At 36.6% G+C, this 24,962-nt stretch overlaps 1 protein-coding gene across 1 annotated transcript in view; it reads left to right on the top strand.

Annotated features, from left to right (window-relative positions):
• LOC138708875 (furin-like protease 1) overlaps positions 1–24,962 on the top strand; it is a 224,089-nt gene that overhangs the window by 11,755 nt on the left and 187,372 nt on the right. The window contains exon 2 of the mRNA XM_069839148.1: positions 24,788–24,907. Within this exon, the coding sequence (XP_069695249.1) occupies positions 24,788–24,907 (120 nt within the window). The remainder of the gene's footprint in view (positions 1–24,787; positions 24,908–24,962) is intronic.

Raw genomic sequence — 24,962 nt, 5'->3', positions numbered from 1 at the left:
ACTTCATACCGCTTAGCCCCAAATATTTTCCTGAGCACCTTATTCTCAAACACCCTTAACCTATGTTCCTCTCTCAGAGTGAGAGTCCAAGTTTCACAACCATACAGAACAACCGGTAATATAACTGTTTTATAAATTGTAACTTTCAGATTTTTGGACAGCAGACTGGATGATAAGAGCTTCTCAACCGAATAATAACACGCATTTCCCATATTTATTCTGCGTTTAATTTCCTCCCGAGTGTAATTTATATTTGTTACTGTTGCTCCAAGGTATTTGAATTTTTCCATCTCTTCGAAGGAAAATTCTCCAATTTTTATATTTCCATTTCGTACAATATTCTGGTCACGAGACATAATCATATACTTCGTCCTTTCGGGATTTACTTCCAAACCGATCGCTTTACTTGCTTCAAGTAAAATTTCCGTGTTTTCCCTAATCGTTTGTGTATTTTCTCCTAACATATTCACGTCATCTGCATAGACAAGAAGCTGATGTAACCCGTTCAATTCCAAACCCTGCCTGTTATCCTGAACTTTCCTAATGGCATACTACTTTTTTCAATTTTCCAAATCAATAAAAACATGTAATTGCATGAAAATTCCGCAGTGCAATTATACATTTTGAATTAAAAACCGTAGCAGTAAATCTATTATTCCTACAAATTTACGAAAATAATTATCTTGAACCTACTAAGCAAAAAGTTATGTGCGTTGATCTCCACTGACATTCTATACTAGCAAATTATTACCCTAATGAAACAACTCTAAAATGTCCATTACAGAACAATGTAGTGTATGTGTCCAACGTTGAAACAGCTTAATATATCTTTAGAAATCCAATCTTCTGGCGACTGTCACTTGTTTCATTTGGAGATAGAGTAGACAGACAGGCGGAAGTGGATTTCTTGGTAGTCCGTTATTTGGAGTAAACTTTCCGCTGCGTCTCTGTCTGGAGGCAGTTGCCATAGAAACTCGTGGAGTTGTGCTGTCTCGTGGCATGGCCTAGCTATTCAGCGATTCAGTCGAGGGATGAGGAAAACCTTTTAATTTATATGATTTCAGGATAACACTGAATGGCCTTCTAGCAGTATGCCACGTTACTCGTTTCTTTACTAAAGTGGAAACTTTTTAATTTAATGATGAAAATATTATCTGATGAACATTGAAACAAAATGTTATCCTCAGTATCTTTTATTCTATTTTTTTTTTTTTTTAATTTTTAGTTTTATATTGTCTCTAATTTAAAATAATTATTATTTGTAATACTTCATCAGCTCTTGAAGTTGCCATCCGAATTTTAACAACCGTTCCATTGTGACAGATCAGTGCAAGAGATCGACTTCATCAGTCCACCAGCTTGAGTTCGATTCTAAACGTTGACTGTAAGTCCCGTCGCTCTAATTTCCGGCAGCCAATCGCGTTGCAGGTCGGCTACATTTAAACGTGTGCGTCTTGTGATTCGCTTATGGAGACGTTATTCATTTCTTAAGGCTCGATAAATACTTAATATAATCTCCCGCCATTTTGGCTCTTTCGTTGGCGTTCGCAGAAAGCACACGAAGACGTTATTTACCGCTCAATTATTTGTTGAATTACAGTGCGTTTGATTTATTATCGTAGGAGCTACGACATGATAATGTTTAACGGTGTGACAAATAGATTCCTCGTATAGTAGCTCGGCAACGAAAGAACAAAAATGGTGAACGATACTACCTACCTAGACTTTATAGAGCCTTCACTTCCTAAGACGTAAGCAAAGAGGTGGAGTCACGCCGAAAATAACAGCGCCTATTGTACACTTAAGAGAAAGATAGGTGGAAAATGGTTTGCCGGTGAGTATTTCCCCGTTTCCCACAGCTTTATTCTATCAACACTAATTCAGTTCCACCTAATTCCACGCTACATTTCTTACCGATTTATTTTTATCAAAATACAGGGTTATTCATAATTAATATGCTTAATTCGAATATATAGTATTTGTAGTAAGAATATAAACATTTGTTGGATTTTCAATATGATAGCTATGGTAACAATTAACTATAACAAAATATCATCGCCAGCACATTATATTCAGTCAACACACAAATGTTTGAGAGTACATTATCGCCATGATAACACTCATTCGTATAATAGCACATCAGAGTCATACAAAAAAACAACCATTCAACAGTATCTCATCGCCATAATAACATACTTGTAACAGTACTTTATCACCATGGTATCATTCAAATGTGTTACAGTACAGTTTTGTCATGATAAGAGGCATGTCAACAACACACTATCACAATAACTCCAACTCGTGTAGCAACACATTATTGTCATGACAGCAGGCAATCTTTTAGAAGCACATTATCGCCATGATAACCTCTAGCCGTGTAGCAACACATTATTGCCATGGAAACAGGCAACCATTTAACAGTACATTATCGCCATGATAACCTCCACCCGTGTAGCAGCACATTATTGCCATGGAAACAGGCAACCATTTAACAGTACATTATTGCCATGATAACCTCCACCCGTGTAGCAGCACATTATTGCCATGGAAACAGGCAACCATTTAACAGTACATTATCGCCATGATAACCTCCACCCGTGTAGCAGTACATTATTGCCATGGAAACAGGTAACCTTTTAACAGTACATTATCGCCATGATAACCTCCACCCGTGTAGCAGCACATTATTGCCATGGAAACAGGCAACCATTTAACAGTACATTATCGCCATGATAACCTCCACCCGTGTAGCAGCACATTATTGCCATGGAAACAGGCAACCATTTAACAGTACATTATTGCCATGATAACCTCCACCCGTGTCGCAGCACATTATTGCCATGGAAACAGGTAACCTTTTAACAGTACATTATCGCCATGATAACCTCCACCCGTGTAGCAGCACTTTATTGCCATGGCAACAGGCAACCATTAACAGAACATTATCGCCATGATAACCTCCACCCGTGTAGCAGCACATTATTGCCATAGAAACAGGCAACCATTTAACAGTACATTATCGCCATGATAACCTCCACCCGTGTAGCAGCACATTATTGCCATGGAAACAGGTAACCATTTAACAGTATATTATCGCCATGATAACCTCCACCCGTGTAGCAACACATTATTGTCATGACAATAGGCAACCTTTTAAGAGTACATTATTGTCATGATAACCTCCACCCGTGTAGCAGCACTTTATTGTCATGACAACAGGCAACCTTTTAACAGTACATTATCGCCATGATAACCTCCACCCGTGTAGCAGCACATTATTGTCATGGCAACAGGCAACCCATTAACAGAATATTATCGCCATGATAACCTCCACCCGTGTAGCAACACATTATTGTCATGGCAACAGGCATTCTTTTAACAGTACATTATCGCCATGATAACCTCCACCCGTGTAGCAGCACTTTATTGCCATGGCAACAGGCAACCATTAACAGAATATTATCGCCATGATAACCTCCACCCGTGTAGCAACACATTATTGTCATGGCAAGAGGCAACCTTTTAACAGTACATTATCGCCATGATAACCTCCACCCGTGTAGCAGCACTTTATTGCCATGGCAACAGGCAACCATTAACAGAACATTATCGCCATGATAACCTCCACCCGTCTAGCAGCACATTATTGTCATGGCAACAGGCAATCATTAACAGTACATTATCGCCATGATAACCTCCACCCGTCTAGCAGCACTTTATTGCAGCACTTTATTGCCGTGGCAACAGGCATTCTTTTAACAGTACATAACGCCATGATAACCTCCACCCGTGTAGCAGCACATTATTGCCATGGCAACAGGCAACCTATTAATAGAATATTATCGCCATGATAACCTCCAGCCGTGTAGCAGCACATTATTGTCATGGAAACAGGCAACCATTAACAAGTATATTACGCCATTATAACACTCTACATTATAATTGAACATCATCACCGTGGTAACAGGCAATCGTGTAAGAGATTAAGGCCCGGTTTCTTCAACCTTTGTTAAATTATAACAGTGTGTTAGTCCATTTTAACTGTAAACTTAACAGTTGAAGCATTTCTTCAACTACTGTTAGCACTAACAGGTTGTTAAAACCTATGTTAACTTAACTGCCCAATTTCATGCAGTTAAATCATTTAACTCTCTGTCAGAATAGAAGTATCCAGTATGGCTGGTGCGTTAGATGCTGAACTAATATATCTGGATTATTTAGAAAATGGTATCCATGAATACATAAACAGAGCGGATGATTTCTGTGATTTGACAGACCAGAAGTTCATACAAAGGTATAGGCTATTTTCTGCCAGGCCTCACTTTTCGCTTTCAACTTCGATCCGTTTGTTTGTTTATTCTCATTAATTGGTTTATACTGCGAAATAATTTCCAGCAGAAGGTTTCTTTCTAACGAAGAGAAATTAGTCCCACGATTTCTTTTTGTTCCAGTGTTTTCCATTTCATAACAGAAATACCAATACGCCGCTCCACGCTATTGTGATACAGACGAGGAAAGAAGCAGAAATTAAACCTGAGAGAATAGAAAGACTTTAATCTCTCTGAATCAAACAACGGAAACAAGCGAGAATCGCAATTGTCAGAGTTCAGAAAACAGAAGTGAGCCTATACTTGGTTATAGGTTATGGTTAAACTCTAGAATCTCTGATCCTAACATAGAGTTAACAAACAGAATGTTAAAATGTGAAATGTAAAGTTGAAGAAACACAATATTTTTAACAGCAATTCATACTTTTAACTTACAGTTAATTAACGATATGTTAGGTGCATTTTAACAAAGGTTGAAGAAACCGGGCCTAAGAAGTTAGTTCTTAAGTACTGACTTGGGAACATATTTTTGAGACCTGTGTAGGGAAACTTGGCGAATCTATTCCATTGAATTTAAAACTTCCGTTGATGTCTCCCGTCAATCTACAGAGTTTCTGTCTAGATTCAATTGTCTTAGCTTCTGCTCGTCTTCTGCACTTTTATTAATCTTCGCTTTGAGAGGTTTGATTGATTTTCTTTTGTCTGGAGCTAGCGGCAATAAGAAACCTAGGAAACTGAAGAAATGGCGGGGTTATTTGACTACACCGCGGGAAATTAATAGTTGGTCCCAGTGAAGATACGGCTCGCGAGTAAATAGAAATCTGTTCACTCAGGTTTATAAAATAAATTTCCGTAGCCTCAGTTCTTTTCTGTCTGTTTGCATTGTTCAACCACAAGTCCTCTTCATTCTTTTCTATTGCAACATTCAAATCGTCAGTCTTCGTTACACACCATTGCTCGAAGTTATAAAGCCTGTGTGTAAACATAATGAATCCAAGTCCGCCGTTAGTGATTTTTGCTTGTTGCCATGGCAACTTCGAACATTTGCTAGCCCTAATACAACGATTTAGTATTTATTACTTAGTATTTATTTATTTATTCTGATGTAGTTAAGGCCATCAGGCCTTCTCTTCCACAACACCAGGAATACAAATACAATAATAGAAATAAACAGAAAAAAAACACTATATACAAAGTAAAGCTACACAAGAAATAAATAGAGAGAGAAAAAAACACTATAAACAAAGTAAAGCCACACAAAAATATACACAGGTTGCAGTCACACAAACTTTAAATGAGTGATTAAGTATCATAATTAATTCTATCCTAACTAATTAACTAACTTAAACAAGAAACGTGCAATTTTAATCTAGATTAAAAAAGAAAAAAAAAACACATCAATACTTGTAGCAATACCTAAAAATCATTAACTAAGACAAAATTTTCCAATTTAATTTTGAATTGTGATAAAGTCCGGCAGTCCCTGACGTCATTAGGTAACGAATTCCAGAGGCGAGCTATTTCTACAGTATAGGAAGATGAGTATAAAGACGTTCTATGATGAGGGATAGAAAGAAGTGCTTGATGTCGGTTTCGAAGAGTTGTAAGAAATTGAAAGCGCGATAACAGATAATTCGGAGTAGAAGTATGCATGATTCTAAAGAGAAGAGACAGTGAATGTATTGTTCTTCGTTCCTTCAGACGCACCCATGAAAGTAACTGGAGGGAAGGTGTTATATGATCAAATTTACGAGTATTGCAGATGAATCGTATGCACACGTTATGAACACCTTGTAGTCTCTCAGCTAAGAGTGAACTTATATTAGTTAGCAAGGAATCGCAATAATCAAAATGGGGCATTACGATTCTGTATCAAGTTGTAAATAACCCCGATTCTCTGTATGTTGCCTATCTTCTGTCAATTGCTCGTTAAACAGGTAGTTTTATGTCTCATTTCGTATCAGAGTAAATTTTTAACTGGACTGCAGGGTGAAGTAAGCCTAAGCATTACGTGCCCTTCACTGATATGGGCCAATTGAACTACTTTAAAAGTTCGACATTGGCGAAAAATGCTCGACAAATTTTGCTTGGATCTCTCTATCAGAGAAGTCGTTAAGGGGACCCGGTAGGCCAGAAATCTGAAGGGGGGGGGGGAAAGTCGATTTTTTATTTTGGTCATTTATTATTATTATTCAGACTTTCACCTTTAAAATGATCTAACTTTGACGTCTCCATGATTATTTTCGTTTAGATATAGCGATATAATCGATATCGAAATTTTGTTTTAATATATCGTATAATACAACGGTTTTCTCATAAATTTATCGATTTTTTTATGGAATTATTATTATCAACAACAACAAAATCCGCACTAGACAACTCTGATAATTCCCGAGAGATGGCGCTACTGAAGATGGACAGTTACATAATTGTGCAACCTCACTCAATACCTTGATCTAATTGGCTGGACTGGAATTCGAATTCAAACTGTTTAATATGCAGCACCAAATTCAAAATGCAGCGTGTGCGAACGTGAGACAGACGGGAGGTTTGTCATTAATGTTCTCCAAGGCAGGAGCAACTGCCACCCTCAAAGGGAACCGTCTGACCACAAAAGGGATATCAGAACTTTTATTTCTATATTCTGAAATGAAAAGAGAAACAAGGATTTAATACCGATGTGACATTTGTTTAGTCTATGGTTTCTGTGCACAACCTAGTGCTGACATTCTGTTTTTTTATTATATTTTTTTTGTGCATAAAAATTCTGTCCCCATAATCATCACCATTGTTGTTTGGAATGTAACAATAACTTGCAATGGGAACTTACTATAGAAGAATTGTATCAAATCAACTGTGAAGTTTGTTAAAACTTAACATTCTAAGTACGGTTTACCTACATTTAAAAATAATTACAAGTTCTGTTTACTTACATTTAAAAATGATTACGTTGTTAGGTAGAAAAGAGCATTATATCTGTGTTCTGGATTGAATCCTGTATAAAATTAGAATAATTCAATCGTGTTCCAAACTCAAATACTCAACCACTTAACTCTTTCCCACTATATCATTTAAGCTCCCTTGCCTCCACCATAATTTTGATTTAGGTTAGAACCTACATCATATGGTATTGAAAATGTATTGTTTATTGCTACAATTTTACATTTATGCTTTTGACTGGTAAAAAGAAATATTAAAATTTAAGTAATTTTATTGTAATACAGTAAATGTAGACCTGAAAATGCAATTTGCTTATGTAATAGCGATATATCGATAATCGTTCAATATATCGATATATTTTCTGCAATATATATCGATTATCGAAATTAGGTTTGCAATATATTGCAATATCAGTATATCGGTATTTATTTCCCCCATCACTAGTGATAAAATAATTTTTATTTTTCTGTCATATTTACCGTTATAGTCCATGAACAGCTGTTAATTCTGTAACACTTTAACATGGCCTTCTTTACTTTTTTTATGACTCTTAGAACGTGACCTCCTTCAATCTCCAGGTACTAGAAGCTTATCGTCGTGAAATTGCTTCAGAATCAATCAACAGCGATGATCGACAAAAGTAGCGGTCTGCTCCAACTTGTAGGTCCTACATCGTTCTAAAGAAAACAATCTCAGGCACTATAATTGGTCGTAACCATAGCGACGATCTCCGACGATTATGTTCTTCCAGCGAGCAAAACCATAAACAAGGAGCGGAGAATTAACACTGCATTTTGCTAAGATCTTTCTTTGTTGAATTTAATCAAGATGCAGTATTATATGTACGTTCATTCCCTTGGAATATTAAATTTTAGGGTCGATTTCTAAAACACGGACGAAATCGTAGTTCCAAACCTCGGCTTTTAAACCCCGATCGAGGTCTGAATCCTTATGCGATTTCTAAAACGAAGTCGAGACGCGGCTTGAGAAGAAACCGAGGTTCGAGGGTTTTATATATGGCAACGCAGCTAAGAATCGATTTTTATTCCTGTAAACGTCGATATTAGAAAGAAATGAACATCGGGATTAATATTTTTATTGAATAGCAGTAAGTCACATTCTTTTGTTATCAGTTAAGGTATTGTTATGTCTACTAATTTACAGAATATATGTGCGTTAAAATACTAGCATTACTTAGTATTTAATAGGGATCGAATTTTTAGGTACCAGAATGAAATTATCCAAATAATTAGCACAAATCGAGCATTTATGTTGTTTTTTATCATTTGTTCATAACTACTACCAACATTAACTACCTGAAAACCCGGTTCTAAGGAATTAATAACCTAAATATTAACTGGATTAAAATTTCAAACTAAAATGTAGTGTGGTTCTATTTTCATATATAATAGGCCTACTACGTTGAAAGCCCTAGTAGCATAAAACTTAAAATAAGAAAACAAAATCACGTTTGCTTCATATTCCTGCACTCTGACGTCATTTTCGAGTATTAAATATAATGTTCAAAACTACTATAAAGACTAAAAATTAAGTTATATCGTCTTATAGACATAAAGGTATAATTAATATAAAATAGTATATCTTACTTCCCTGAAAGCAACAAGAACATGTAAAAAATTGTCAACCCGCCGCCTCTTGCATTTCGTTGCAGATTATTATTTAGCATTCTTGCTAAATTTTGCGTTTTCTTCGAAAATCGAAATATTCGCCTGAAATTATCGTCGTTATATAGTTACAAAGGATTATCCCTGTCACTCATCACTCTAATCCGGGGATTTAAAACCCGTAGACAAATTTTCCTTCTATAATCACCCAGCTGATCATCTACCTCCATCTTGTACACATGAAGCCGAGGCTTTAAACCTACCCCAGGCGTGGTCTCCGCTTCAGACCACGGTTTTGAGCCATGGCTGAGAAAAATGAAAAAGACCTCGTTTTAGAAATCGACCCTTAATCTTTTTGCAAACATCCCATTTTAATTTCTGGGGATTTAAACACAGGTCTTCAGCGTAAGAGAACGATATGCGTTGCACATTAATGAACGCCCATACTTAAGACACTGTTAGTTCTTAGCCTTCTATCTAATTAGACTCCGCACTACATAAATCTCGAGGAAGTGTGTTCGAAGCTTCCTTCCTTTGAAATCTTGTCTCGCAAAAAATAATAATAAAATGCTAATGGTTTCGCTCATCTGTGCATGCACATCACTCATCGTGGTGCTCATCACCATCAGTCACAGCTGAGGGAGGGGAGGAGGTCTGTGCGTGACACTAGCGAGCCCTGATTGCGTTGGGTTTGAACCGTGTCACGATGTACGGAAAGTGAATGGCTAGTCCTGTAGCTTAAGGGACGCCTTATCGATATCAGAGGTAATTCATTGTTTTATATTGTTACTATATCAGTGGGTCATAGATTCAAATCTGGCCAAGTGATATGAATTTTAAGGTATTTAAAGGTACTTAGCTTGACCTCCTGCAGAACGATTATGGAGGAAGGAGTTCATGTTTTTTTATGCTCGACCATGCCTAAATGTAGTAATCATACACCTGGTAGCAGCCCTTTAATGGACCTCATTAAATTACACCAATTCAATAAAGTTCAGGTGTTCCACCAATCAGAAAATACCATGTAGTAATATGAAAGCGTAAGTTTCGATTATTTTCGGATAATGATAATAATAATAATAATAATAATAATAATAATAACAATAATGGTTTATTTTAACTGGCAGAGTTAAGGCCATTCGGCCTTATGAATATAGCATAATTAATACAATACAATACAATACAATTCAAAGCAATATAATACTACAATACAAGACAATATAATACATAATTAATATAATACAATGACAATTCTATTCATCTTCACAACAGTAATAAAATAATTATGTAATACTAATAATAATAGTAATAATAATAATAATAATAATAATAGTAATGATAGTCATACCTAAATTAAATTAAATTATTAAACTCGATCACAATTATAACTTCAATTTGACTGCGCCCGTAAGAAATCGTTTAGCCTTTTTTTGAAAGTGATTATTGTCTGGCAGCCCCTAATCTTATCTTCTGAGGTAGAGAATTCTATTCACGGGGGACTGAGACAGTAAAAGAGGATGAATAGTGGGATGTTCTGTGGGCAGGAATTGCTAGGATTTGGCTCTCCTGTGACCTGGTGTTTAGATTGTGATTGGAGGATAAGTAGTTAAACCTAGAACGAAGATAATTTGGAGTAGAAGTGTGGAGAACTCGAAACGGAAGAGACAGCGAATGAAGTGTTCTACGGTTACTAAGTTGCAGCCAGGATAAAGATTTGAACAAGGGTGTAATGTGGTCAAATTTGTGAGCATTGCTGATGAATCTGACACACATATTGTGCACACGCTGCAGCTTGTTCGAAAGACAACAATAAATCAATAAATCACCTATATTTGAAATAAAGTCAGTTCTGTTACTATAATAATTAGCGTTAATTGTAAATAATGTTCAAATAAATTCAATTTGTCATCTCGTTTTTCAATGTCCAATTCAATTTCAAGGTTATATCAAGATTAATGTTTATTTTACTCTCTAGATTATATCAAGGTCAATGTCGACATTTGTTTCTCGGAAAAAATCAATACTTTCACGTCTGCGCACATCTCACAATTTACGAGGTATTGCACAAGGTCAGTTCCGCTCCTCAGTCAGATAAGAATAACATGAATTATTTTTTATTTTATTGGGTTATTTTACGACGCTGTATCAACATCTAGGTTATTTAGCGTCTGAATGAAATGAAGGTGATAATGCCGGTGAAATGAGCCCGGGCTCCAGCACCGAAAGTTACCCAGCATTTGCTCGTATTGGATTGAGGGAAAACCCCGGAAAAAACCTCAACCAGGTAACTTGCCCCGACCGGAATTCGAACCCGGGCTACCTGGTTTCACAGCCAGACGCGCTGACCGTTACTCCACAGGTGTGGACTAATAACATGAATACTTATGAATAATTTCAAGTTAGAAATATGGTCGAGCATAAAAATCGTATGAAAATTGCCTATAATTGTAATTAAGACGGTTGTATGAAAATTATGAAACTCGCTTGCGCTCGTTTCATAAACATACTCGCGGCTTAATTACTACCATTATAGGCTCGTTGCATAATGTACTATTATGACACGCATAAAAACATTCTGTCTACATGAGGAAACTGCCGGCAAAATTTACCAGCCATTTCTCGCACACGTCACAATCCAGCTTCGTTATTTCTCCCAGTTTATCTATTATCTACATTATCAATTGAATTTCTCATGCTCAATCGGAATTCGGAGTTGAGCTCAGACGTGGATTCGATTCCCGCTTGAGCTGATTACTTGGTTGCGTTTTTCCGAAGGTAAGGTAAATGTTAAAGTGTGTCATTATGTCATCGTGACCAGAATATTGTACGAAATGGAAATATAAAAATTGGAAATTTATCCTTGGAAGATGTGGAAAAATTCAAATATCTTGGAGCAACAGTAACAACTATAAATGACACTTAGGAGGAAATTAAACGCAGAATAAATATGGGAAATGCCAGTTATTATTCGGTTGAGAAACAGAGATTAAGGGTGTTTGAGAATAAGGTTCTTAGGAAGATATTTGGGCTAAGAGGGATGAAGTTACAGGAGAATGGAGAAAGTTACACAACGCAGAACTGCACGCATTGTATTCTTCAGGAACATTAAATCCAGACGCTTGAGATGGGAAGGGCATGTAGCACGTATGGGAGAATCCAGAAATGCATATAAAGTGTTAGTTGGGAGACCGGAGGGAAAGAGACCTTTCGGGAGGCTGAGACATAGGTGGAAGGATAATATTAAAATGGATTTGAGGGAGATGGGGTATGATTAAGCTTTGTATTTCAGCTACCTATAAAGTGCAATGAAGTTGTCTGATTCGAAGTACATGTGACGTCACAGCGCAGGTACAGGTACGTTCGTATACAAAATAGTTACGCATCGTCTGCCCTCTTCCTCTAGAAAGTCAAAGCTGGAACGCAGTCATAGTGAGTAGTCTCATCGATCGCTGCTCTTACTAGTCGTATTATTTAAATAACTACATCTTTGTGGCTGATTGAAGGTTCATTGCAGCGGTAAAATGCCTTAGGTAAGACGCTCAAGCGTGTAATATTGCAGAGCATAGTTGAGGATATTTGAACTAATATTTTCAACGACATTACACATAAATTATGTAAAATAAACATAAGTGACAAAAACAGTGCACTGACAGACACTGCAATACCAAAAGGCACAAAAAGTGTGTTGAACGTAATCCAAAAGAACCAGTACCATCAAAATCTGAAAATTATGAACATATTAATTCGAAGTTTATCATGGATTTGTGTAGTGTACCATCCCAATTAATAAATTAAATAATGTATATATGTACTTGAATAGTACATAGAAAATTATTGTGTTTTCAGTGATCAGCGATGTGCAACATCCTAATGAAACACAAAAACTATCAGATAATAAAAATATCTTGTACTACATCATGCACCAATAACGTCATGTGCTATTGAAAGAATTACTTGAAATATAAAATAATTTCAAGTGACATGTGCATTTGTTCAAGTTCCGTAACTTACGAATGCACGTTATTATTCACTGCAAAGATCACGACGAAAATGAACATCACCGCTCAAGCATGTGTTTACCTGTGTAGCTTCAGAATGTCGGGAGTTGACTGTACTCCACGAACATGCAGCGACGAGCTGTTTGTTTATATTCTTATCCGTTGGATTACCTGTGTTCGGCGTACTATATACCCAATGTGTCTTTAACTTCAGTCTTTAGGTAGCTGGAATACGAAGCTTAGATATGATGATAGAGATTGGATTAATCTTGCACAAGATAGGGACTGATGGCAGGCTTATGTGAGGGCGGCAATGAACCTGCGGGTTCCTTAAAAGCCATTTGTAAGTAAGTAATATATAAATAATAATAACAAAGAGATCATATTTATAATTTCCGCCATTATTCTCTTTTCGTAAGCAGTAGTAGGGTGCCTTTTCATGTTGTCAGCATGGCGCAAGAATATCGCGTAAGACAAAATAGAAAGAAACAGAAGCCAGATAATATACTTTATCCATGACCATAACGAAAAACATGCCTTTACTAAATACTTTTGCGTGTGTAAAGTAGGCTATTATTCAACATTACTTTATTTCACTAGTGAGATAAAGACTTTACCTCACAGTTTGAACTTTATCTCACAGTTCATTAGTATTTTCCTAGTACCCGGGTACACACGTATACATTTCCATTGAACTATTACTCAAGAAGTTAATATATTAGTTACTAGATGTCACTACCTCTACTTCTTTATTACCATTTCTTAAATATACATACACTCAATCTCCTTCTCTTTTCTCTATCTGCTACGTCGTAATTTGTACATTACATCCATATCTAATATGCATCTTTTTAAAATTTTGTAATAATTAACCTTTTGGGATGCGAGGAGACTTGAACCTACGAAGTTGGGTTTATAGGATTTTAAAACAACGTGCGTTAGCCAACTGAGCTAAACAGACACGATGATTAATTAAGTTTTAATATTCGTCTTAAGTTTACAGAAGTAAAATGTGAAATTATTTTAATCACATTATTTCCGTGAACACTTCTAAATAATCCCTGAAACTTCAAAAAGACGAAAATACACGTTTAAAGTGAAAAAATATATATTAAAATTATATAATTAATTATAATTTGTTATTTATCCAACGCCTTAGATACCATTCTTTACTAATCATGGCCTCCTACATCATGACCTACCTAGTAACGTATTGATTCTAAAATCCATGTCATGGTATGTGATTACATGAGGACTTATTTTCAACATATTTTCTTTTATAAAACATAATTTTTCGTTATGGTTATGGATAAAATTACGTATGATACTTGTGAGCGTGATCTTTATTGCACTCGTGTAATTTAAGCACTCGGCTGACGCCTCGTGCTTAAATCTTTCCACTCGTGCAATAAAGATGCACTTACCTCACAAGTACCATAAATAACTATTACCTACATCTACTCTTAATGAGGAGGTAATAAAGCTCCAATTTCCAGCCAGGAGTCGAAAGGCGTCGTCTGGAATTATATTAAGCACCCTACTGTTTGTATCATTGCCTGTAATGCTCATACTAAAATGTATGTAATTCGAAAATTGTCCTGTGAGCCCAGGTTTGGACTCCAGTTACATTATTCTTATGTGATGAGGTCTTAAACACTTGCGCCTGACATTTCAGAAGATGTAATTATTTCTACAAATTCGTTGCGGGATGAGACGGGCCAAGGGGCAGGTCCGGAGTGACGAAGAGGGGGGCTCCCTGGAGAGAGATATGTCGGCCACACGCTACCCCTAAATTCCCGAGCATGGGGGTGAAGTTCGCTCCTACTGCCCTTAAATCTCTCGAGAACAGTTTTAAACCCAACTCAACATTCTGAGGATGAGGAGGAGGAGGAAGAGGTTGAGGATTTCCGTGATGGACGGGAAGGGCTTGGTTCTGTTCTCCAATTCCCATAAACTAGTGGTTAACCCTTTGAGCTCCAGCTGTATTTTCAATAGTGTTCTAGCTTGATGTTTGGTTTACAGGAACAAGTGAATAGCAATAGAAATTATACCAGCGTAGCTCAGCAGATAGGCACGTTTTCCTATTAATCCGGAGCTGCGTAGGTTCGATTCCTGCTTGGACTGATTACTTGGTAGGATTTTTATGAGGTTTCTCCCAGCTGTAACGTGAATGTCAGATAAGCCATGGCGAGTTTTCGGCCCCGTCTCTCCAAATACCATCTCGATATGATCAATTCATTAGATGCTAAATAACCTGGTAGTTAGTACAGCATCGTAAAATATTCAACTAAAAATTAGAAAACACAGTAACAAAAATTGAGCGGGTTACATCAGTTCCTTGTTTCTGGGCATGACGTGATTATGTTACGAGAAAATCCACAAACGATTAGGGAAAACACGGGAATTTTATTTGAAGCAAGTAAAGAGATAGGTTTGGAAGTAAATCCCGAAAAGACGAAGTATATGATTATGTCTCATGACCAGAATATTGTACGCAATGAAAATATAAAAATTGGAAATTTATACTTTGAAGAGGCAGAAAATTCAAATACTTTGGAGCAACAGTAACAAATATAAATGATACTCGGGAGGAAATTAAACGCAGAATAAATAATGGGAAACACATGTTATTATTCGGTAGAGAAGCTTTTGTCATCCAATCTGCTCTCAAAAAGGCTGAAAGTTAAAATTTATAAAACAATTATATTACCGGTTCTCCTGTGGGGTTGTGAAACTTGGACTCTCATTTTGAGAGAGGAACATAGGTTAAGGGTGTTTGAGAATAAGGTGCTTAGGAAAATATTTGGGGCTAAGAGCGATGAAATCACAGGAGAATGGAGAAAGTTACATAACGCTGAACTGCATGAATTTTATTCTTCACCTGACAGAATTAGGAATATTAAATTCAGACATTTGAGATGGGCAGGGCATGTAGCACGTATGGGCGAATCCAGTAATGCATATAGAGTGTTAGTTGGGAGGCCGGAGGGGGGTATGATCTTTGAGGAGGCCGAGACGTAGATGGGAGGATAAAATTAAAATAGATTTGAGGGAGGTGGAATATGATTGTAGAGACTGGATTAATCTTGCTTAGGATAGGGACCGATGGCGGGTTTATGTGAGGGCGGCAATGAAATTCCGGGTTCCTTAAAAGCCATAAATAAGTAATTTGCATAAATATTCATTTTACTTTCAAATCCATTATTCCGTAAGTTTCTTTTTTTGATTCCACACCAACTTTTTTATGCCAAATATTAATTAATCTGGATGAAATGTTTACTGCAAGTATTTATGAGATAGCTGCATATTTTATGCATTTATTTTTGTAAGAAATGCTGCTAGTTAATTTTATTAATATTTGTTTCATGAATTGTAGAAAAAATAACACATTGAAAATAAAAAAAATAAATAAAGTGAATAAATGAGATATTTCATAAAATTAATGCACAGAAATATTCCTCTAGTCTTGTGGGAAGCTTAAAAATTGAGATCGTATACTAATAATTTGGGTTTGAAAATATTTCTAAAAAAATTTAAAAGCCAAAGACATTTGGGAGTTAAAAATTTGGGTTTTGTTAGTCCATTACATAGTAGAAATGCTCTCAAAATTTGGTAGAACAAACTGATTAGGAAAAAAGTTAGTGGAGTCTCCTCTTAATGTTGCATATCACCTGATATCTTCTTGCGCCCCGAACTTTTCTTCCGTTCACCATACCTTCCAATACATATTTCAGTGGGCAGCTCCTTCTTAGCCAGTGACCCAGCCAATTTCTATTTTTCTTCCTGATCAGTTTCAGCATTGTTCTTTCTTCACGTACTCTTTCTTATATTCATTCATTCATAGATTTCTGTCCAAGGGTAGGTCTTCCACTGCAAACCTAGCATTCTTTAATCTTTCCTATTTTCTACCTTCCTTTTATTCTCCGCATACGATCCTTTAATCTCAATGTCGTCTGTCATCGGATGTCTTTATCTGCCCACGTGGACAAGGCTAATTGGAATTTCTCAGTCTCTGATTTGGTCAAAAACCCTGATAGAACTTATATTTAACCCTTTCTTTTGAATTTCGGTGAAGTCGGAAGGCCTAATTAGTCAAATCTCCTCTCTTCACCTCACCGCTGGGGCCTCTGGGACCTTTTAAGTTGCGAAAGAGGGAATGGTGTGCGGAAAGCAACGGGAAGCTACCGCATTTATCTTTACCAAGAAAAACTTTCTTATATATGATCCAAATATTAACTGTGCTTTTCTTCCAAGTTTGATGAAAATCTGGCCACTCGTTTGTCTATAGAAATATTATGCATTGTGTAATTTAAATTTGATGTTCATCGCAATTTTTCGTCAAAATTTAGTATAAATCGGACTTTTTTTACGAATGAGTAAAATCTATATGACAATCAATCATTCAACTCCTGTATCTCTTCATAAGGAGCATAGGGCATTCAAAAAGTGCCTCCATCGGACCCTATTTGTAGCCAACTTCTTCACTTCGCTCCATGTTTTCAACTCCCTAGCAATTTCTTCCAAAACTGTTCTCTTCCATGTATTTTTTGGCCTTCCTCTTGTTCTACTACCCTGGGGGTTCCAAGCCAAAACCATTCTTTCTACTGCTCCATCTATTGTTATTATTTATATTATGATTACTTCAGAAATGCATATAGAGTGTTAGTTGGGAGGCCGGCGGGAAAAAGACCTTTGGGGAGGCCGAGACGTAGATGGGAAGATAATATTAAAATGGATTTGAGGGAGGTGGGATATGATGGTAGAGACTGGATTAATCTTGCTCAGGATAGGGATCAATGGCAGGCTTATGTGAGGGCGGCAATGAACCTCCGGGTTGGGAGGCCGGCGGGAAAAAAACCTTTGGGGAGGCCGAGACGTAGATGGGAAGATAATATTAAAATGGATTTGAGGGAGGTGTGATATGATGGTAGAGACTGGATTAATCTTGCTCAGGATAGGGATCAATGGCGGGCTTATGAACCTCCGGGTTCCTTAAAAGCCACTAAGTAAATAAGTATTATGATTACGTTTGATTATGTTTGGTTTACAGGAACAAGTGAATAGCAATAGAAATTATACCAGCGTAGCTCAGGAGGTAGGTACGTTTTCCTGTTGATCCAGAGCTGAGATCGTGCGTAGGTTCGATTCCTGCTTGGACTGATAACTTGGTAGTATTTTTATGAGGTTTCTCCCAGCTGTAACGTGAATGTCAGATAAGCCATGGCGAGTTTTCGGCCCCGTCTCTCCAAATACCATCTCGATATGATCAATTCATTAGATGCTAAATAACCTGGTAGTTAGTACAGCATCGTAAAATATTCAACTAAAAATTAGAAAACACAGTAACAAAAATTGTACGGGTTACATCAGCTGCTTGTCTATGCGGATGACGTCACTATGTTAGGAGAAAATCCACAAACTATTAGGGAAAACACGACATTTTACTTGAAGCAAGTAAAGAGATAGGTTTGGAAGTAAACCCCGAAAAGCCAAAGTGTATGATTATGTCTCTGACGAGAATATTGTACGAAATGAAAATATAAAAATTGAAAATCTATCCTTTGAAGAGGTAGAAAATTCAAATATCTTGGAGCAACAGTAACAAATATAAATGATACTCGGCAGGAAATTAAACGCAGATTAAATAATGGGAAAAGCGTGTCATTATTCGATTGAGAAGCTTTTATCATCGAGTCTGGTCTCAAAAAAGTTTAAAGTTAGAATTTATAAAACAAATTATATTACCGGTTGTTCTGTATGGTTCTAAAATTTGTACTCTCACTTTGAGAGAGGAACATAGGTTAAGGGTGTTTGAGAATAAGGTGCTTAGGAAAATATTTGGGGCTAAGAGGGATGAAGTTACAGGAGAATGGAGAAAGAGCTGCACACATTGTATTCTTCACCTGACATTAATTAGGAACATTAAATCCAGACGTCTGAGATGGGCAGGGCATGTAGCACGTATGGGCGAATCCAGAAATGCATATAGAGTGTTAGTTGGGAGGCCGGAGGGAGAAAGACCTTTAGGGAGACCAAGACGTAGGTGGGAGGATAATATTAAAATGGATTTGACGGAGGTGGGATATGATGATAGAGAATGGATTAATCTTGCTCAGGATAGGGACGAATGGCGGGCTTATTTGAGGGCGGCAATGAACCTCCGGGTTCCTTAAAAGCCGTAAGTAAGTAAGTAATTCAAATTTGATGTTCATCGCTATTTTTCGTCAAAATTTAGTATAAATCGGGCTTTTTTACGAATGAGTAAAATCTATATGACAGATCACTATTTTTTTTATCTAGATTTGGAACACATTCGTCTACTTCTTTTTTTTTCACTGGGGCATATGTCCAGAGATTTGCAACGCTATTTCTTGCTAATTTTGTTTAGAATTCTATTCAGTAAAAATTCATAAAATATTTAATGAAAATTGCTTCTCAATTAGCAACGCACAATGGGTAACAACGGCGTCCTTACCCCTTTTTTTCTGCGAAATCGCATGTAAACTGTGAATTGGTTTTGCAGTGCTTTTCTAGAATGAACAGAGGCCCTAGCTAATCTGGCAATTAGCGAGAATGTCCATCACAGGCCGTTTGCATCGTCGCCGCTTTTATTTTGAAAACTACAGCATATAAAAGAGATTGCGGGGGAAATTTAGCGTAAGTTGAAAGTTGAAATTTTAATCCACTTTAGTGAACGCGCAAGAGAGGGGATGAAATGAATATTAATTTCCTTTGTGAATAAATTATTTTCACTTCCAAAGGGAGGGCGATATCGATTAGTGTATGAAGACTCGAAAGAGGCGCGAGGGGAAATAACATTTAAATTGCTTCCATAAAAGCTTCGTCTAGTAATTTATGAATCGCTTCAGAAAATGTTATCAGAGATCTGTTTGTAAAGATTCCACTACAAAGCACTCGCATGGTGTGATTTGTGAAAGCACTCTGGCAGCTGTCGCAGGTATGCTGGCTGGTGTTCTTCATTATTACAGGGAATATAATGACATTACCCCCGCGGCGATGGAGGTACAGATCGCGAGGGAAAAGAGAATATCGTGACAGTAAATAGCAGTGATGAAGGTATTTCGCTAAAATACCTCGACTCTTCCTTCTGATTTTTCAAAACAGTACCTAAAAAATTTCATTATAGATTATTCACAACAGTGCCTCGAGTCGTGAAGTTTAGATATTTCACGAGAACGTCTTATAAATTCTTCACAACAATGCCATGAGTCATGAAATTTAGTTTCTTCACAATAACGCCTTGAAAATTTAAGTATATATCTTTCACGACAATGCCTCGAGTATGAGTCATGAAATTTAGTTTCTTCACAATAACGCCTTAGAAATTTAAGTATATATATATATCTTTCACGACAATGCCTCGAGTATGAGTCGTGAAATTTAGTTTCTTCACAATAACGCCTTAGAAATTTAACTATATATCTTTCACAACAATGCCTCGACTATGAGTTATGAAATTTAGTTTCTTCACAATAACGCCTTGGAAATTTAAGTATATATCTTTCACGAAAATGCCTCTAGTATGAGTCATGAAATTTAGTTTCTTCACAATAACGCCTTGAAAACATAAGTATATATCTTTCACGAAAGTCCCTCGATTATGCGTCATGAAATTTAGTTTCTTCACAGTAACACCTTGAAAATTTAAGTATATATATATATATATATATATATATATATATATATATATCTTTCACGACAATGCCTCGAGTATTAGTCATGAAATTTAGTTTCTTCAAAATAACGCCTTGGAAATTTAAGTATATATATCTTTCACGACAATGCCTCGAGTATGAGTCATGAAATTAGTTTCTTCACAATAATGCCTTGGAAATTTAGGTATATAACTTTCACGACAATGCCTCGAGTATGAGTTATGAAATTTAATTTCTTCAAAATAACGCATTGGAAATTTAAGTATATATATTTTTCACGACAATGCCTCGAGTATGAGTCATGAAATTTAGTTTCTTCACAATAACGCCTTGGAAATTTAAGTATATATATATATATATATATATATATCTTTCACGACAATGCCTCGACTATGAGTCATGAAATTTAGTTTCTTCACAATAACGCCTTGGAAATTTAAGTATATATATCTTTCACGGCAATGCCTCGAGTATGAGTCATGAAATTTAGTTTCTTCACAATAACGCCTTGGAAATTTAAGTATATAACTTTCACGACAATGCCTCGAGTATGAGTCATGAAATTTAGTTTATTTGCAATAACGCCTTGGAAATTTAAGTATATAGGCCTATATCTTTCACGACAATGCCTCGAGTATGAGTCATGAAATTTAGTTTCTTCACAATAACGCCTTGGAAATTTAAGTATATATCTTTCACGACAGTGCCTCGAGTATGAGTTATGAAATTTAGTTTCTTCACAATAACGCCTTGGAAATTTAAGTATGTATCTTTCACGACAGTGCCTCGAGTATGAATTACGAAATTTAGTTTCTTCACAATAACATATTGGAAATTTAAGTATATACTTTTCACGACAATGCCTCGAGTATGAGTTATGAAATTTAGTTTCTTCACAATAACGCATTGGAAATTTAAGTATATACCTTTCATGGCAATGCCTCGAGTATGAGTCATGAAATTTAGTTTCTACACAATAACGCCTTGGAAATTTAAGTATATATCTTTCACGACAATGCCTCGAGTATGAGTTATGAAATTTAGTTTCTTCACAATAACGCCTTGGAAATTTAAATATATATCTTTCACGACAATGCCTCGAGTATGAGTAACGAAATTTAGTTTCTTCACAATATCGCCTTGGAAATTTAAGTATATATCTTTCAGGACAATGCCTCGAGTATGAGTCATAAAATTTAGTTTCTTCACAATAACGCCTTGGAAATTTAAGTATATATCTTTCACGACAATGTCTCGAGTCAGAAAGATTAGACTCTTCACAATAGTATCTCAGAAACGTAAGAATAGATTCTGCACAGCATTATCTTTAGGACTGAAATAATCATTGTTCACTGCTGGACTGGGTGTGTTCAGTAAGAAGACGACTGCTCTGAAGAGATAAATAGGCTGTAAGTTTTGTAATTTTGAAATTACAAGCCCACTCTTAAAACTTTTCAAGCACACCAAATATACTGACGGTTTTGTTTGTGTGTGTCTGTGTGTGCGTGCATGCTTGCGTGCGTGTGTGTGTGTATTCACCACAATATCTTTTCTTGCAATAAAATAACAGCACACAAATTCACTTTACCTAAGTCTGATAGTGAAGTGTGTTACTAGTCAGCATTGTATGTAATGGAGAGGGAAAGGAACTGGCCACCCTACCTTATTATCTCCTGGCTTGGTTGCATCATGAGCGATGCCGTATTGGTGTCGCTTATGAGGCTGCAACCTGTCTTCGGACAGTTGACTAAACAACAACCACAGAGCCTTGAGAAATGGGGTATATAGTACGTCCGCTCAAATGAGAGCCACTTGGAACGTGCGATTGGACACACTTACCGCAAGGAGCAAGCAGGCACGCGACTCCGAACAGGTTCCATGTAAACAACGCTGCGTTGCCATCTCTCCCTTCTGAAGACTGAAGTGAACCTTCGTTGGCGTCTTGTAAATACAGAAATAAAACATGAACACCTCTTATTCAAAGTCTGTTGAGTCAATTACACAAGATTACAAGCTAGCTTCTAAGGAGCGATAATCACTTTCTTTTGTCATTACATGTTCGATATACTTTACCCAATGCTTTTTATTATTAATGTCATCCATCACATTTACTATCAAATCGCGCAGGCCTACTTCTTGAACAGATTTGTTTCCCAATCCATTTTCTGACCTGACATTTCTCTTCAGTTCCCAACAAACGAATTCTATGGCAATGGTAGGGGGGGGGGGGCAGTCGTAGTACAACATGGCCGTATTTCGATAATAGTTCGTCAATTACATACATCTTTTTTCTGTAATGGCTACGTTTTATCTCTTGTAGCAGATGTAACTTTGTTGTTGGGACTGGCGAGGGCAAAAGAATGTTATTTTAACGATTTAATGACATGTATAGTTACTCTATATTCCGTAAATACGAAGACTGCTACATCCCTATCCGTAATGATTCCATTGCTGCTGGTTGAGATCCATGAATTTTATATTTAAACCCCATTGAATGTAATAGTTCCATTAAAGTATTTCTTTGATACGGAAACTCATGTTGGGTAGCTTGTGTTTTATTACGCATTTCGTTGAGAAGTTTGGAGCTATTTTATTTTTTTATTTATATTATATGGAAGACAAAGCCACAATATACATTTACAGTCTTCTGCCTCGTTCTCAGCTAACTGTATTATATTTGCGGGCTCCTCTGAAACTGATTACTATATGAACTTGTTCTCGGAGCACCGACTTAGATCTGTCAACAGCGCTGGCGTACCAACAACCAGCCGCGTGCTTCAAGACTGAAACACCTGACGCCTCCCGCTCAAGGTAGGTGCAAGTGGCTCTCATTTCAGCGGACGTACTATAGCAGTCATGGCATTTGATGCCTATAGGAGCAAGCGCGCGCTTTAGAGCTCAGGAGAGCCTGAGCGCTTTACAGCGGAAAGGAAAGAGGTGGTATATGCCGCTTGGTCGAGCTATATTCAGGGATGGCCAGCATTGGTTCAATGGATAAAGGGAAGAGAACTTATTAAAACTGTATCCATGTTAATTTTTAGATTTGTCTGAGAAGTATAAGTGCATTATAAGAATGTAAGTTTTAATTTAGTGCTCATTTTGCACAAGTTTGATTTTTTTAGTCAAAAGAAATATTATAGAAAAGTGAAATTTTCAGATATAGGCCTATTTATTTATTAGCCTTACAGAATGTTTCCGTAAATCTAATATACGTAAATACGTATTACTGAAGATAATGTATTGAAAAGTTTGAAAATATTCGCATGGAAAATGTTTGTAAGGAAATTAATTAACAAAGCAACTACTGTTACATCATAAGCAAAAGATACGTGCCCATGTGTTGTAAAAATGTCAGCTCTATAGCTTCAGCACATTTCGAGAAAATAATTTAATATCCTGATGATAGGGAGTTGCTCACCAATATCAACTTAAGAGCATAATGCGATAAGAGTTTTGTTATGGAATATTAGTTGCACTTAAAACATATACAGCACCTAGGTAACTTTGCTTTGTACTGTAATATTGTTTTGATTAGTTTATTGATTACTTTTGTAAGGCTAAAGACACCATCAATATCAATTCCAACTTATCATGTCATACTCAATCTCTTTTTTTGAGATATCACTTTCTTTATGGATGATGTGTTTCATCCATTTAGTACAGTATAGTTGTACTACTATGGAATTTATGCGAATATTCCTTCTTAACTCTTTATTATGTTATTAACATTTAAAACACAACTGCAATATTAAGAAATTAGTATTAGTACTTTCGTTTTACAGACAATATAGATAATATTAAACGGAAAGGAGCCATATAAAAAGAACGACATAAAATTTCACGTTCCGTTTGAAGTTTTGTGCACCACTGTTTTCTTAACCCAACAGGCTGCTTATTCATATACACAACCCTTCCTCTTTCCATACTTAGCGCTTGATGCCCGCGCACGACGTCAAGGTCAGAAAAATGCGCTTGCTTTGACATCACTGGGGTACAAACTCTGCAAAACACTTCTTCGAGACATGGGACACAGATTCTTCACAACAGTACCGCAAGGATTTTGTATAGACGCTTCACAATAGTGTCTCAAGATTAATTCGATCATTCACTGTCGAAGCTAGAACTGCATTACAAGCTTGAATAGTCATAACTTCGCATAGCTAGTGTGTAGGTATGGTGTCTGCGTGATATGTAACAAATTTTGTGCTGTGTTATTGCAGGTCAAGTGGGCGCGACAACAGGTCGTGAGGTCGCGTCAGAAGCGAGACTTGCTGCCTCTTCGCCAGAGGTCGTACCGTGTGAATTTGAACGATCCTCGCTGGTCGCAGATGTGGTATTTGGTGAGTACATCTTCCCAGTGCCATAATTTAGGACAACTAACACCTATGAGAAATA

The sequence above is a fragment of the Periplaneta americana genome, chromosome 11 (assembly GCF_040183065.1).
Source record: "Periplaneta americana isolate PAMFEO1 chromosome 11, P.americana_PAMFEO1_priV1, whole genome shotgun sequence".
Classification (NCBI taxonomy): Eukaryota; Metazoa; Arthropoda; class Insecta; order Blattodea; family Blattidae; genus Periplaneta; species Periplaneta americana.
Note: the sequence above shows the minus strand (reverse complement) of the source record. Positions and strands in the feature narration are given on the sequence as shown.